General features: G+C 32.2%; 1 protein-coding gene across 1 annotated transcript; it reads left to right on the plus strand.

Moving 5' to 3' along the window:
- The first annotated feature begins 734 nt into the window (after positions 1-734).
- Positions 735-17,225, plus strand: LOC148282979 (uncharacterized). The gene is made up of 2 exons (XM_088224263.1): positions 735-1,397; positions 16,190-17,225. Exons 1-2 carry the CDS (start codon positions 845-847, stop codon positions 16,477-16,479), a joined length of 843 nt encoding a protein of 280 aa, XP_088080389.1. The 5' UTR covers positions 735-844; the 3' UTR covers positions 16,480-17,225.
- Positions 17,226-18,204: the final 979 nt, after the last annotated feature.

Raw genomic sequence — 18,204 nt, forward strand, 5'->3', positions numbered from 1 at the left:
TCACACGCGGAAGGTTCTGGGTTCGGTTCCCGGTGAGAGCACAAAAATAAAATGTGATTTTTCTCAAGCCTGGGTTTTATGTGATGTAATTCATCACTGTAATTGGGCTTCCTGGCCTGTTGAGGTGCAAAAAATTTTTTTTTTATTTTATTTTTTCAATCGTATTTTCCGGGCCTTTTGATTTTTCAATTTTATGTTTGAAAATATTTTTGCTAATTTAAACGCTTAAAAATTTACGTTTAAACGCTTTAACAGGCTCTTTTGAAAGTCAATAAAAATTCAAGCTAATTTCAAAATTTTAAACTAGAACAATATTTTGAGTTTTTCTAAATTAAGAGTAACATTCACCATTTTGTCTATGTTTGAACATTCATATGTCTTCAATTTTTCCATCTATGATTTTAGTAAAGTTGAAGACGTGAAAAAAAATTTTTTTTCATTTCTTCTTGAACCAGTTTGTTATGGTTATGTTTGGTAAAATTTTCTCCACCACCGTTGTAATTAACTGTTTTATAATTAATTTGTATATGTTGTTCTGGTGCCATTTTTTGTTTGAAAAACGAAAATGTGCACTTATCTTAAAAATCAAAACAGAAAATTGATTCGATGGTAAGTGCGCCAAAATTTGATATGAGATTCAGAGGAAAATACAGAAAGAGTACCAAATTACCTACTCATTTCTCTATTGTCATTTTTTACCCGCCTTCCGCGACCGAGCGCCCGCCATTACTCTCGTTTCTATCGCTATATAAGCACCGCTCGGCTCTGCTCACCATCATTCGGTTATCAGCTTCCAGCGAGGAGTCAGCCTTCAGCCACGTTCAGTGTAGTGAATCATTCCAAGATGACTTGGAAGCAGAAAGTTATCATCGCGGTGTCGATCCTCTCCTTAGTAAAATATTCCTCCGCCGCAGCCACTAACGAACCTTCGTACCAAAATGGCATCGATTCAACTCCCCAGCAGTTGAAAGACGGAGCTGAAGTATTCACAAAGCGCTCTCTGGCGAAGGATTGCGATAGCAACTACAGCCCGACATGCTTGAAACTAGACATCGTATCCTTCATTGAAAAAATGTCGGAGAATCCCGACTACAGTATCCTCCCCGGATTGTCTGTGGTCAAAGAAACAAAGGGAAACAACCAAAAGAGTGCGGAAGTCGTCGCCAATTTGGCCAGGAGTTTTCCCAACGATCCTGAAAAGCGACTCGACTCCTTCCTGATGTTCAAGCTCAACTCCTATCTCGATAGCCACGCCTTGAGGCTGAAGCTGGTTGATGATGGGGCCATCGAGAAGCTGGGGGAAGCGAGGAAAGGGGGCGGCGGCGGATTCGGGGGCGGCGGTGGCGGCAAAAAGGGAGGAATGGGCGGGCTTATGGCGGCTGCCTTGATGATGAAAGGTATTCAATTATTTTTATTTATTTATTTAACAAATTTACAGATAATATCCAATTTAAACTAATCATAAAAAGAAAAAAATAATAATACAGTAACAAATAATAGAAGCAATACAACAGAGAAAATCAAAGACAAGTTAATACATTAGACAGGCATTATGGAATCCACGTTAATTCTACAAATACACAGTTAATTTATTGGGAATGTTCTTTTTGTCTATTTGCAAAAAAACTTAATTTACAATCAAAATAATTTAGATCTTAATTTTCATTTACAATTCTAGTCATTCTGGGTAGAGGCGCATGGAAACGATAATTAGTCTTATGATGACCGAGGAACAGAATTTCATTATGTCTGAGTCTACGTAAAGAAACATTAAAGAGATATTTGTTTGAGAATAGTCGGGACATCAAATAAACTATTAAGTATTTTAAACATGGAAATTAAATCTGCATTAAATCGACGTTGTGGGAGACTGAATATATTTAGGAAAAGTTCCATGTCGGTATAGTTATAGTGATGTCTTGTGATTGCTAGTTTATACGCAAGTTTTTTTATAATTATAAAACATAATATAATTTTCAAAACAGTTGTTCATTTCAACCCTTAATTAGAGCTTCATTAAATTAAAATCACAGTTTACATATAACACTTACTGCTCAAGTTCAATGCTACAAATCGGCGTTTATCAAGAAGAAATAGAGTAATAATAATATGTATTGTATCAGTGTGTTTATCAAAACGATTATTAAATACAACATAAATAAATTTGTAAATTTTAAAATCAATTTATTAAAAAATATATATAATTCTAGTCCCAGTAACGTTTTTAGCTTGATTGTTATTAACAAAACACTTATATATTTTTTTAACTCACATTTACAGATTTACAAACTTTTAGTGTACAGTAAAGGGACGTTAAAAACCGTTCTGATACTGACATTTTTAGTTTAAAAAATACAATTTTACGTATTGCCACTGCAGAGTTTGATTCCGAGGTCACATGCGTTAGAGGCCGCTAACTACATTAAGGGATGTTAAGACAATATTGATGGACTTCCCCTTTTTACCATCACCACCCATATAATAAACTTAAATAATTAATGAAAAATATATTTCATCAGTATTATCATTAAGGGATTTTAGGAAAAAAACACTCCGTTATGAGACAACTTGAATTTATTTTGGAGTGCTCTTATAGAGTTTTGGAAAGCACAGATATTTTTTTCTACAGATATCAACTTTAGATGGAAAGATCTGAGCTTTCCTAAACTATACTGTAGTGTTCAAAATAAATTTATGTGACTAGTAACAAAGCGTTTAATTTGATTATGTTATTCCACAAAGCTAACGCTAATTTGATAAATAATAGAATTAAGAAATTTTCCGATTGACCTCCGGTTGGCCGCTTCTAACACTTGAATTGATCTCAGGCACTTAATAGCTATATTTCAAAGGTTATAATTTATGTTTAAAAGTAATTAAATATCTTAAAACATGAATAATGTGACTTAGATTCATCTCGCGATAATAGTTGTAACTGTAAAAGTAAATTATAAATAAAAACAAACGTTTTTCTTTCGATTGGGCAATGATTAATTGAACGGATTTAAGAACCCATTAGTTGGTAATCTAACAGACGCAGACTTCAAATCGGTCTTATCAGCTCGCAGCCCGAAACAAATCAGAACAAAATTATCGTCATTAAGATCAGGTTTTACTAACAAAGCTATTATTTAATACCCACTACAAATGTCTCTACTTTTTCCAAGTTCAAACCTTAATAAAGATGTTCTGATACACATCAAAAGTAGTATGATTGATGCTCCTCAGATAAAATCGTAAAATAGACATCTTTTCCCATGCGTAAACACAATATAATAGAGGCAATTGTGTAGCCACATGCCTTGTCGTTTGAGCTATTTTCAAACAATTACATTTTTCTTGTTGTGTTTTTAATCAATCCACTGAATTTTCCGATAATGATTTTTTCTCATTACTTGTTCGATAATTTATGCATGTGGAACAGATTCTGACTTACGTAAGAGTGAATAATTTCTAATACATAAGGCTAATCAACTCCTGTGAATACCATCTTCAACGATAATCTTCTTATTGTATCTACTCATATCATAGTTTTGACCCTATTTTTACACTCAGTTACAGTTTCTTCTCTTGGTAGATTCAATAGATTTTTAATGCATTAATTTTGCTTTTTTTAAACTTTTGAAGGAACGTTTGCAATTTCGTTTCATGTTTATCATGCCGAAGTCTTTAAAATCATGTGCGTTTTTCTCCGAAATAAACAAAATTTAATAATCTAAATGATAGAACGTTTGAAGCTGTATCTTTTCGTAAAATGTAGAAAAGAATATTGGCAACCATTTTGGCTAGAAATATTGCAGAAACATGGTGTAAAAACGCGTCAAGAGAAAAAAAACACACTGCATACTTAGAAAATGTGTTTTGCAAGCAGATCTAGAAATACTTATACAACAAGTTTATGAGTGTTCTACCGGTGAGTTGTAAAGTTCTGCTAGCAGGACTCTAGACGTTATATTATTGACACGTCATAACATGATCAGCTAAACAGAGCAATTGATAACCAAAATAAATTGGAAAGAAAGTTATTAACTGGTTGCTTGAAAACTACCTTAGAAGAAAATATTTTAATGTTAGTAATTTTGTCTTAAGCACTACTGAGTAAATACAAGCAGCAACAAATAACATAACAATTAATAATTGTACTTCTTCTTCTTCTTCTTATGGTTCCTCTCCCCGATGGAGGTTGGAAATCATCATTGCGATTCTTACTTTATTGGCAGCTGCCCTGAACAAGGACTGAGTGCTGCAATGGAACCAGTCGCGCAAGTTCTTAAGCCAAGAGAAGCGCCTTCTACCTGCACTGCATCTCCCTTTAATCCTTCCCTGTAGAATGACTTGTAAAATTTTATATTTTTCGCCTCTCATCACATGCCCAAAGTACTCAAGTTTTCTTTTCTTTATGGTCTTCAGTACCTCTTTATCTTTTTCCATCCGTCGGAGAACATCATCGTTTTGGATTATCCACCCAGGAGATGTACTAAAAAATAAAAAAAATCTTAAGACAGTGTACAAAATTAATCTCAGATATTAGATGCTGATTTCACAGAACTAAGGGGCAAAATAACCACGACTAGGCAGAAAGAATAAAACACTTTTACACTTATCCTACATATTTTGTATCCTTTTGACTAATCTTATTTATTTCTGCTTTACTAAAAATACTTTGACCCGGAAATACTCGAAAAAGTGCCGATTCTCTTCCTTTATAAATATAATGTTTTTTAAATCTTTCAGCTTCATCTTTAAAGTTTTTAAATATTATGTTTTCATTTAACTCTATCGTTATACGTTAGTTTCTGACAACTGTTTTTTTTTTCTTGACTTTGTAGAAAAATATTTACATGAAGACTTAATTGCATGATGTTCACTTTGTATATTTTACTGTATCTCATTGTCTGATTATTTATCATGAAATATTTTTTCTGTTGTGTTAGTGTTAAAACTACACATTTGTTGTTATCAACATTAATCTTAATTGACGCTTTGTATGAATTAAAATCATCATAAGATAATGTATCTTAATGACAAAGATCTTTTTAAAAATATCAGGAAATCTTTCATAAAGAATAAATGTTGTACCATTAATTAAAACTGCACTTGTGAGCATTTAATTAGAATCCTCTATTACTGATGATTAAATCAATGTTAAATATAATACTACGGCTCCAGAAATAAAAGATTACTTTTATTTCGTGGTATTTTTTAATAATTATCTGGTTTACCTACTAAACTACAGATTTTCTATATTATATTTTTCTCCAAACTCATAATAATATTATATTTTTCTCCAAACTCATCATATTCATCTGCATCTTCTTATTCACAATTGATTATTAAAAAATTAACACTGGCAAAACATTATAACGGTTTTATTAGAGAAAAATACCGAAAACATAAACATAAGTTTAAAAAGATAATAAAATGTTTTTAAATCTAAGCTTGTCGACAAGAGCATTTTTTTTTTAAATAGTGTACGAATAAACAGCATTAAAGCAAGGTTATTGATATATTTAATTGTGACCTATTCTTCATCACGTGTCATGTCGGGTTCCCTTGACGTTGACGATCACTTGGGAGAAAGCTGCCCTATCATGAGCAGTGAGAAACAGCTCCTCCACAGTTCTAATCCTGGTTCATGCTCGGATGTTTTGAAGCCAGGAAAACTATTTTCTTCCGACCCCTCTACGTCCACTATGTCAAGCCGGGAGATTATTCGCACCCCTGGTCCATTTAAGGACCACCCGGGACTCGGGGCCGTTGTTCGGTTTCTCTTCATAGTGATGTCCTGGGAATTATTGACCGAAGTGATTTCCCATTGCCTTTTTCGGTGGAATTTTCTGTCGGGGTTACCTACCCTTAGCTGTAGGGGTCCCGTTTTATGGCGCCGGACACTCGCCATTCATCCTCTCCCTATCTGCTATGGCACTGATGTTAATGCCAGTGGCCACATTGCCCAGGGCTCACGGGGCCAAAAATACCACTCATGGACGCTAGGGAGTAGGACTATTGGTAGTGTTGCTGATGGAATGCAACTGCGGCATTACATATTTTCCAGCAAAATATGCACCACCGCGGCCCTACCAAAATTTGAGCCCTGGGTGTTTTTGACTCGACGGCTGCTCTTAACTAAAAATTCGTTGAAATCGAGGAGAGAAACGTCCGCTTCGTAGTGCAGTGGTAGGTGCGTTTGCCTACCGCGTTTAAGGTCCCGGGTTCGATTCCTGGGAAGATTTAAATTGAATATTGGTTTTCAACGCCGGTTTCACACTGAAATATTTGATTAACTAATTAACGATAATTACATTCTAATCAAACATACCTTTTTTTATGAAATTACTCTAATGGACATAGATTATTATGATATAAGTCAATACAGTTTTTGCTACTATTCGTGAAAGCAATATGGTCATCAGGGTGAATAAAAATATTCTGCAAAGGCCCTCCATATAATTTGCCAAACTCACAGTGGAAGGGGCATTAAAAGTAGTAAAGCTCAATCAAATCTAAATCGCGATATGTGAAATTGAAAATTATAAAAGAGTTTTTCAGTTATTGTCAAAAAAACGTTCTTTTTTGTATCAGCAAAACTGATAGAAAGACGCACGGTTTTATTTTTTATTTATTACATTTTTTTCTTTGCATCTTACAATAAACATACGTAAGTTGCAAATACGAAATACACTAGCACATATTTTTTTTAAAAAAAACCCATAAAAACACGGTCTGTGTGTAGTAAGAGCTAATATTGGAAAACATTTTTTTAAACGAACTGAAGTATTTCATTGTCCCTGGAATAGCCTCATAAGCGTAAGATAAGATACGCTGCACTTGATTTAATAATGCAATGGTCTCTGCACAATTGGGTGCGGATAATGTTTTTATAATAACGATGATGAACACGTCTTGCAGCAGCATATCTTTTATACGGTAACAAATTCATCCTCCTATTTACATTTAAAAACCGCATTAGACTATGAAGCCTTGAAGATTAGGGAAAGTTACCTTTCATTTATCACTTCTATGATCTGTTTTTTTGGTCAATTAAAATGGCATCATCAAATTGCTTAAAGGTCATTAAATTCACTCTTGTCTTTTGAATCGCCGTCGTTTTTTGGCCCAGATAAATTCCGTTCGCATTCATACCAATCATCGGACATTTCGTAGCAATCACGTAAATATCGTACCCAATCCACACTTGAAATGATCCGTAAAAAGTGGTCAGCCTACCTTCCAGTCTTTTTGTTCGGGAAGTGTAATTACCCAGTTGTACTACGGTGTACCAAAGGCGAAACAACACGACAAAAAGAAAATACAAGGCCAACCCATTTTAACCTACATATTCGAAAATGATTTCGTCTTACTAAACCTACGCGGATGAAATGTGTTGTTTTTTTTTAACTAACTTGTTACATGAACTTGAAAATAGATCAAGAAATTTTGATAACCCTTTCAATGCTAATCATAACTGTTCAAATAAATAAATAATGTTAATAAACCAGATTGATGATGCTAAACTAATATTTTTTCCATGTCCGTTTTTTTTTTTCAAAGTTTTTTTTCTGTCAGTGTTTTTTTTCTTGATCCACCTATTTATTGCTTTGCTTGCGTGTAACTCTGGTGGTTTGCACGGGTCTAGCATTTCTTAATTATTTTTTTTTCACACACCTGAGATGATTAGTCTTACACCTTATATTCTTATGCAGTTTCCTATGTACAATTGGTTACGGAAAAAAACGGTAATAATAATTGAACGTACTATAATAACACTTTCGTAAAAAAAAAATGAAAAATTAAATCTACACAGCAGTTGGAACGTTTTTTACTTTGAAAAACGAAAAATAATGCACACATACGTTTTTTTAATGACAAAAAAGAATTTAAGTAAGTTTTTGACCAGGTTTAATGATTTTTATAGTCTGGCTGACCACACAAAATAAGATGTGCATTTTGCAGAAAACAGCCAGCACTATTAAAAATCAGTACATAATGTCTTGTCATTAATACATTACCCGATCATTGCAAAACCATGACCCGGATTCAATCAAATCAATTTGTAAAAAAATGGTTACTGGATTTAAGTAGAGAAAATTGGAAAACTCACTCAAAAATATTCATAATGGAATGGAATAATTTAATATTGTAAAACTGTATAATAAATTAACTAGAAGGTAGTCATGATATTGTTTATTTTGCATAAAAATGTCTGCTTTAAAACAGGTTGTACCTAGTAAGGTATACCAGACATATGTACTTTAGAGAAATCTATTACTTCATTATGTATCCAGTAGATAAAGAAATTCTTTTTTGTTGTTAAAAAAGCTTTTTATTTTATTCATTTATTCACGAATTCATGAACCTTTTACATTATTACAATAAAACTAGTGAAAAAAAATTTAAAAAAGAATAACATAATATTGAAAACGAACAAAAATACCGAGAAAAGTATACAATGGTAAACAGTTTTCCTACATTAAAAAAGAAATATTACATATTTATTAAATGTATTTATAAAATGTAAAAAAAAAGGTCAATTAAATAAAATAGCAGTATTAAAAAAAAGGAAGAGAAGAAAAAAAAAAAAAAAAAAGAAAAAATAAGTTAAAAAAAGTTAAAAAGTTTACTTCATGGTTCCTATAAATATTAATACTAATGAAAAATAAATTTTTAAAATAATTGTTCACACAATAGTAAAGAGTTAAAACAAAAGTGAAGAACTAATCATTATTTGAATTTTAAATTGTCAATTCTTTTTCAAAACACGGAACTTGATGATCAGCGGCGTGGTGTTAAATAAATCTAAATCATCACTCTATTGATTGTTTTATATTTAAATTAGGGCACCTCACCTTTTCGGCTATTCATGCACAAAAAAATATGTCGATTGGTCTCTTTTTTTTTCTCTCTCTTTGCTTCATTATTTACCTTGCTTATAATATACAAGGTGAATATATAAAAAGGTGGATTTTTTCTGCAATTAAATTTCTTTAAATTTATCTGTGGACCAATCGGGAGCTTCTCAGCATTTGCTCATGTGGAGAGGAAACCACTTAAAACTCTTCAGGAGAAGCCGGCCTGTTGGCAGTAGTCAACAGGCCTTCCGTTCCACTAGAGGAGTGTTCGGCATTTTGTTCCCTACTTTGGTTTATTTTACCAATCGCCTGCACTATATTGACCATGTATGATACTACCTCTCGTGTGAGTTCTTTATTACGTATCACCGATGGGATGTTGCGTAGATCTTCACTCAGGCTTCTGCATCGTGCCTCCAGCTGTTGTCTTTGAAAGCTGAAAAAGGGCGGTCTCTTTGTTGAGACGTGAAGGGAACCCAAACGAACACACGTTTTTTAAATTTTTTTATTTACAATTTTAAAAAACCCGTTAGGGTAACATCAGAAATTTAATATTGTCTACTCATTTTATGTCTCGTCTAGTCTAGTTAGTTCAGTCATCATGTGCTTTTTCAGATTGATTTTTAATTTGTCTCCATTAAAAGTTTTCAAGTAGTGAGGTAGGTCGTTGTAGTGTTTAAGTCCATTATGTAGTATTTTTGACTGTCCTGTGTTTGTCTTTGCTTTTTCAATATGATAGTGTTGTTGTTGTCTGGTGTTATATTTGTGTATGTCAGCATTTTTGACTAATATTATGTCGTCGTCTTGTATGTTTCCCAGTGTTATATTGTGCACAATTTTTAAGGTCTCAATTTCAGTCAAGTAGTTTATGTCAAACTGGTGTGTTTTTTTGTACAGTTCAGTCGTAGAGGTCAGGTAGGGTAGGCTGTATGTTAGTTTAAGAATTTTATTTTGTTGTCTTTGTATTCTTGTTATGTCTGTCTTGTTACCAGTTCCCCAGAAGGCGATCATGTAATTCAAATTACTTTTGACATAGGCTTCGTACATCATAATTTTTTCCTTTCTTGGTATAAAATCTTTAATTTTGTAGAAGTTCGCATTTATATTAGTATGGATGTAGATTATGGCATTGGGTTATGAGGGGTTAGCGGTGTAACATTGTAGTGAGAGGCAATGATACGTCAAGTTAAATGTCGAAGTAAAAGGAAGTCAGGTGCCATAGAGAAAGAGAATTCGATCATTATTTACACACGAACTACAATCGTGAAACGCAATTGGAGTAGTAAGAAACATTTCGAAACCAAATCGCAATAACACTCGTACTTTGTATTTAGCTTAAAGTAGGGTTGATATACTTACATTTATTTCAATAGATATTTTTAAAAACCTCTTCTAGATGCAAAAACGGAAGTCTAGACAAGGGTTTATAACCATTGGATGGTTTAATTAAGTATAGTAATCACTTTGGTAAATATTTTTAATCTGTTTTTTATGAAAGCGCTAAAATTTAGAAACAAAGTTTGGCTCGATAATATAGTGTTGAAGTGAAACGAATTATTTGTTTATTTTCCAACGGATTATTTGACTAAATCAAATTGACTTACATTAAATCTTCCGAAAGATTTTCCTATTTTTGTGAAGTTTGTCTTCTGTGTTCTGTTCCCCGGATAATAATGGTTTTAATAACACAAATAACCACAAATGTTTTTAGGTTTAAAACTACAGAAAGGCATTCACGAAATACGGTTTGGCGTGCTTTTATTACCTCACAGTTTTAACATCATCAGCATCAAACAGGTTTTAATTTTCTTTCTTTATAATAAAAAAAATCTGCAAAAAAGTCTTAGCATGTAGTTTCGATTTACAGAAGTCTCCCTAAAATTAATGGGAATTTTTACCTTCATAAACGACCTTATTCACATTTTTTTTCCTTTTTATCATACAAAGATTTATGCATTCAAAAAATATTACAGCGCTAAAATAATGTCAACATAAAATATCAAGCAGTTTAAAATGCATTTTATCAATTTTTGGTGTATTATACTCAATATTTCTGGGCCAGACCGCAGAACTTTAAAGAAACATTTCTTCATTTAGTAAGCTTTAAAAAAATCTTAATAATTTTTCTTCCACAAAGTCATTGAAAAAAATAAAATAATCTGTAATTCCAAAATGATGTAAATCCTTAATTTCTCGGACAAGTAGCCCCTCCACAAACCCCTACCCCTCTACTACCCAGACGCTTCCCTTGTCCGCGTCTGGTGCGTCTCGCTTCATTGGTCAAATACGTTTTTATCGCATTTTATTTTGTCGGGGATGGGTAGGGGTTTACGGAAGGGATGCTAGTTCGCGAAATTAAAGATTTACTGGATTTTGAGGTCATGATTTATTTATTTTTTTGACTTTTTGGTAAAATTTCATTAGGATTTTTTTAAAGCTTACCATGAGGAATATTTATTTGAAGTTTCGTGGTCTGGCACTGAAAAACCGTATTTATACATATAAGAATTAAATTGAAATCGATCTTTATATTTTAATATTATTTTAAGAGTACTACACTGTCCGAAATAGTGATTTTGTTAAACATTTTGATTAATAATACAATTACGGGAATACAGCATAAGCATGTAAAGTGTTTAAATCAATCAGAGCCAATTAAGTCACAATAAATCAATTTACTTCATGGGACCTTAATCTTTTGCTAAATTGGAACAAAGACAAAAAAAAAACAATCGAAATGCATGTCAATTATTTATAATTAAACATAAACAGTTATTTGACCACAGAATAAGTCAAACAAAAATAGAATAAAAGACATAGGGCTTAAGAATGAGACTGCTGGCCTAATCGGCTTTGTAGAGCGTCGTCTCTGTCATTCATATATTCATACTGATACCGGACTCGTGTGACACAGAGCGTGGTTGCCGCATTGTTGGAAGAAGACGTATCTCCTGGCCCAAATAGGGTGGTTCCACTGAAGCTCCAAATCCTTATCTGAATAAACTTTGCCGGCAGCCGCTATGACGCAGCTGCAGACAAAATAAAAAAATCCTTGAAAATAGCCGACTTAGTATAAAAATAATAAGTAATTTGCATATTTTTTTGGATAAAGAGGACATATCAAAATAATAATAAAATAAAATAAATTATGTTCACCCACCGTAAAATTAATACTGTATTTTGAAAAATGGGGCCAGTTCAAATATACAAGTTTAAAAAACGCATATTAAGTTGGTTGGCGAGTATAAAAAATTAGTGAAGCCAAGTTTAAGTTAGAGTCACGACTTTGGGATTTTACCTACATAGATCCACATACTTAATGCTTTTTTGTAGACATGTTTGTATTTGTTAAATACAAAATATTTATAAAATATAAAAGCTAAGTGATTATTTTTTATACATTTATTCTTGTATTGATACATATTATAAAAATAATAACTTATCCCTAACTCTGCGAGGCCAAGAGTCCTGTGTTGAGTTGGGATACAACATAATAGAAAGTGGAAGCGTGCATTTTATTAAAGAATACTGCAATGCTTTTAATTGAGATTTTTCATACATTTTCGAGAAACTTCGCCGTTCAAAAAACAACACTCTGTCATTGGTTGATTTCAGAGAAATAGTGGCGTCGTTCAAAGTACTTCATTAAAAAAAATATTTTTCATTTTATTATTCTCATACTCTTTGGAGAATCTTCACAGTACTATTAAAAATGCTTTTATTTTTACCGCATGTCAGAAAATTATCCGATTTCCCGTAAAACTGAACTTCCTTATTGTAAAAATATTATGATTGACGTTTACAGGAGTTACTCTAAATCCTATGTAAAAAAAAAAAGAAAATAAATGTCAAAACATAACCCTGTGAATGGCTAGCTTACCTAAGAATTCCATCATCTTGATTAAGATATTTTTTAGTGATACTTATTTCGTTTGAGATACCGGTCTATGTATTTGCATATCGCTTTGCTTTTTTTTCACTAACTCGCAACATATACACCGCAAGACAAATAAATTTACGAGTTCTCAAAAAAACTAAAATTGACATATAATGAATTATTCTTGATATTTAATTAGTTTTTTTTATATTGTTTGACATATGTGATGACTACTCGTTATTTCAAGGTTAAAATAAAAAATCTTACTCATGAATTGTACTTAGAAATTGCCATTATATATCAGGTATCAGATTACCCGAACCTTAGAGACCCATAACGGTTCATTTATGGTCGAGTGTTTGTGATGGAATAATAAAAGACATGTTATTTTTTAATTCATATTTAAGAAGTAGGTTCTTATCGCTTTATTTTAAATTAAAGTATTTTACATTTAAACATATTTATAACATTTAAAAATATTTAGTACTTAGTGAATTCACCTTTATTTTTTATAACATGTAAAATTCTATTATTTAGAGAAGCGTAAAGCGAATCTAAAATTTCTGATGTTATTTCTTCTTCCCAAACTTGAATTAAGTTTTTTTTTAATTCCTCAATGTTTTTTGATTTTTTTTTCCCGACTTTTTTTTTCATAATCGCCCATAAATTTTCTATCGGGTTCAAATCAGGGCTATTCCCGGGCCACGTCAACGATTTTAAGCCAATTTTCTCCTTGAATTCATTGATCTATAAAAAAACAATAAATTATTTATCATGTGGTCACAAAATGCATTTAAAAATATATATATTTGTACTCACAGTGCGGGCTCTATGGCACGGCGCAGAATCGTCCTGAAAAATTGGGTCCGCGGTATACTGCGTAATGTCCTCGATTGTTGGAATAATATGTTTTTTTAACACTTTTTTGTACTGAATGGCATTCATCGTACCCTGTACAAAATTTAGAGGTCCTAAACCGTATGCTGTCATGCACCCCCAAATCATCACGTAGGGTGAATGTTTAACGGTTCGAGTGACGCACGACGGATGATATCTTTCCCCACGTTTTCGTCGAACTATCTTTCTGCCGTCTCGACCAAAAAGGTTGAATTTTGATTCATCAGAGAAAACAACATTTTGCCAATCCTCCAAGGTCCAATTCTGGTGCTCTTTCGCCCAATCCAGTCTAGCCTTCTTCATTTTGTCCGTGAGTAATGGTTTCTTTGCGGGACTCCGTGCTTGGAAACCATGCTCCAACAGCCGCCTGGACACTGTTTTTACTGAAAATGTTGATGTGCTGGTAGACTGCACCTCTGCGTGTATTTCAGGTGCCGTTAAAAATCGATCGCGCATAACAATTTTTTTTATTAAGCGATCATCTCGGGCAGATGTCACGCGCCCCCGTCCGCTTCCTTTTTTCCGTTCTATGGATCCAGTTTCTTGGATTTTTTTTAATAAAAACCCCACTGCACCTTCTGAATACCCAACTCGACGAGATATTTCACAATTAGATATGTTTTCTTGCGACAATGTGATTATTTTGGATTTTATCGCAATCGACATTTGCTTTGCACTTTCCATGATTGTTGTGTTATGTTCACTCAAACGCGGGTAAAACAAGACTGTTGAGACATTTTAAAATGTAAATATTGTAGAAAGGTGACACATAGTGTCCTTAATTTATTAAACAAAAGAAAGAGGTATCGATAAAGGATTTCTTAGAAAAAGGGTTCAGTAAAGTCAAGGGGCGCGGTAGCAGGTAAACTCGTAATTTTTTTTGTCTTGCGGTGTATGATATAATTAAAGTAAATTATGTGAAATATATTGATAACTAAATTGATCTATTCTTACAGGCCGGATCTAATTTAATGCTTTGAATCATAAAATCAAATCATACTTTGTAAGTCTTCACATCATTGAGTACAGTGCTTTATTATTAATTTAATTATAGTAATTTTATTTAACGCGTTAAATGGAAGTGTATCAATTTATCGCACTATTAACTGGTGAAGTGTTTCCCAAACAATGACAGGTATATAATTAAATGAACAAGATACAAACGCGTTAAAGATGGCATTTTAATATTTATGTAGTTGGCTTTTTCTTATTCTTAGAGGTGAGAATCAGTGCTATGCAAGGTTCTGACGTCACTGCGACCTGTGAAAATTTATTGTGAAAAGTTTTCTCCCTCTAAGCCCAGATCCGTAAAGTATCGGCAGGGAGCGAGCTCTTTAATATTCTCAGGTTTGACCGGTGGTTTCCGGAGGATTTTTTTATATTTTTTATAATTTAAATTTCATTGATAAACCCTTACGGGTTACATACATTTAACAAAATATTTTCACTTTTAAAATTCACATTCTACTGTTAATAATAATATTTTTAACATCTTTTGTAAAGGTTGTCTGAGTCTTTTGTTTAGTTTTGTCTGGTAGTTTATTGTATGATTTCAGTCCATGGTTTAAGTCTCGATTGTTCTTTTTTCGTTTTAAAAGATTGAATATGATATTTTTCTGATATTCTCGTATTGTGTTCATGTTAACTACAGTTTTTTTTAAGTTTTAATTCTTCGTCTACAATTACATCAGTGGCTAATTTATGAATAAATTTTAAAGATTCTAGTTTAAAGAGTTCAGTTACATTTAATTGTTTAGTAGATAGGGAAGGTCATATACTAACTTTAATATTTTATTTTGCTGTCTTTGTAGTCTGTTTATGTCATTTTGCCGCGAATCTTGATATTTTTTGTTACAAGTAAGTAAGACAAGTCCTCCGATTTAGACGCTAGTCCAGGGACTATAAAATACTAAAGGGTAAAAATACATTTTGAAATAAATGTTTCATGTCAACCATATCAGGAATCGAATCCGAGACCTTTTGCATGATAGACAAATGTGTTCATTAACACACCACGAGGCCGATTCAAATTAGATAATTCAAAGTGTTTGAAAAAATCAATAAAAATTATTCAAATAATTGAACTGGATTATGGTTCCGCAGTAGTATTGTGAACTCACGGGCCAAAGGTCTGAGGTTCGAATCCTACTCTACCATAACTCGATTTCAATTTTTCCAGCATAAGTTATTTACGACTTTTAGGAAATGTTCTAAAAATTTTAATATTTTAGTAAATAATAGGAACTTTAGTATTTTTATTTATTTTTGAAAAAAACAATTTTTTTATTGAAATGAACTACTTTGAAACGTTTTAGGTTAAGGTGATCAATACCTTAAAAATTTTCAGCGTTGTTATGTGTATTTTGAGAGGTATGGGCTTCTCCTATTAAATACCAGGAAAACTCACCGCCTTGAACTCATGTCGCCATGGGTGGAGAATTTCCAAAATCACAAAACTGTAGGAGTGTATGAAAATTGGGCTTTCAAGATAAATCACTTGCCCAACAATTTAAAATTATGCTTTAAAATTTATTATTTTATTAACTTGGTATTTTGTTATTTCCAGGAACTCTTGGAGCCCTCGGAATGGGCGCTTTAGCTATGCTGGCTGGTAAGGCCTTGATGACTGCATTGATGTCTCTGATGCTATCTGCCATCATCGGTCTCAAGTCCCTGACCTCCGGAGGTCACAAATCTACCACCTACGAGATTGTAACCAAGCCAGTCTACTCCCAGAGCCACAGCCACTCATCGAGCCACGAAGACGTCCATGGAGGTGGACACTCAGGATACGGCCATTCAGGATACGGAAGGTCAATAAACATCGAGCTTCCTCAGCACCTGAAGCAAGAATAAAAACACTGGACAAAAAAAACTAAATAACAATTAAATCAAATTACAATAATGTCTCTTGAAATTACGATTATCAAACTCTTGACCATTGACTTAAAACTTGACGAGTTTATTTTTTCTTTATAATTTTATTTTACATTTTATGTTTTCTTTTGTTTAATTTTTATTTTCGTTTTTGTTTTTGTTTTAATGACTTGACGTTTTTTTTTCTTATTTTTTGGACGTAATAATCTAGTTTCAAGAGATGAATTTATTTATTTTAGTACTAACTGGAGTGAAATAGATGATGCTGCTTAGTTTATTGAAATTTTAATAAGGGAGCAGTTTCTTCTTTTTCTTGAGATTAATAATTTATTTTAAATAAGACTCGTAATTTATTAAGATATTTATTATCGCTGTTACCATTTTTATTTTTGTTTTGTTATGATTATTCTTGTTTTCTCTTACCGTTTGCTATAACGCAACGATGATTTTTTCTTTTTTTTTCTTCAGTCAGTCTTGTTTTAATTTCTTTCGTTCGTTTTAATTTTTCTGTAAAAAGTTTCTTTTTTCTTATTTTTTCTAGTCTGTGTTCATTTTTGTTTGTGTTTTTATTTTGTTATGTTTGTTTTACTGTAATTATTATTTACACATTTTCCTGTGATTTTATGTTGCTTTAATGATTTCTGTTTTTTTTTTTAAACTTTTTTTTGTTACGTTTTCCCGTTACTTTTTATTTTCGTTTTCCTCAAATAAAATGTTTTGCAAAACGTGTGTTTTATTCTACATTTATTGTTACCAAAGCTGAGTACCCAAAGTGTGAGACTGATCATCTTGCCTTCATGTATATTACAGATGCGACCTCTGTAGAGTGATGTCTAACTTCTTGTCAGAACACATAGATAAAACCTGATTGTTCTAAAAAAAAGTGTTCTGTGCTGTTATTGGACCTTCTTGCCCATTAAAGAAAATAAAAATGATTATAATTAATCACCATATTGGATCTATAAAGGCCAAATTTATATATCTGCGTATCCAACCAATAAACATTAAAGTAGTATTAACATAAAGCATAACCAAAAAAAGGCTATCTAGTGGAGAGCCAATTTAACCATATATATAACAAAAAACCCTTTTTTTATTATTATAAATGTTATCGAAATAACTGATATTCCTTCAAAAAATTATTAAATATTTGAGTTCATCAAAATGTTTGTAGACGAGTACTGGATTTAGCCCCCTAGGGAGTTATTAAGATTCACATATTAAAACAGAGATCGAAAAAGTTTAAGAGAAGGGAATATGGAAGTCTGGGCATTTACAGGGCTTATGACATGTCATTAGCTGATTTAAAAGAAATTTTCGAACCCGAATAAAATCAGCATTTTATATTAATTAGTATTATTTTCTTTTTTTTTTTTTAATTGTTTTTTTTCTCATGTATATTTGAAATTATATAACTTCAAATTACCAAATAAATATAGCAGTGTAAGTCACTTTCTGAGCACAAGAGCTAGTCTCTTTTTTGGAAAGTTACAGTTTTAACTTTAAAAATAGAAAAGTAGATATTAATTGAAAAAAAAAACTTTACATGCTGTGCTACATTTACCATCCTGCCTTTGTTTGGACATTCATAGTCTTTCAATTTTTTCAGTTGTTGATTTTTGTTTAAAGTGGCATCATGGTCCCTTCTCTTTAATGTTCTTTATTAATAACCCTATCAATGTCTACAAAAAAATTGAGAAACTC

This window comes from Micrasema longulum, unplaced genomic scaffold (assembly GCF_059751315.1).
Source record: "Micrasema longulum isolate JH-2025_06_02 unplaced genomic scaffold, ASM5975131v1 h1tg000274l, whole genome shotgun sequence".
Taxonomy (NCBI): domain Eukaryota; kingdom Metazoa; phylum Arthropoda; class Insecta; order Trichoptera; family Brachycentridae; genus Micrasema; species Micrasema longulum.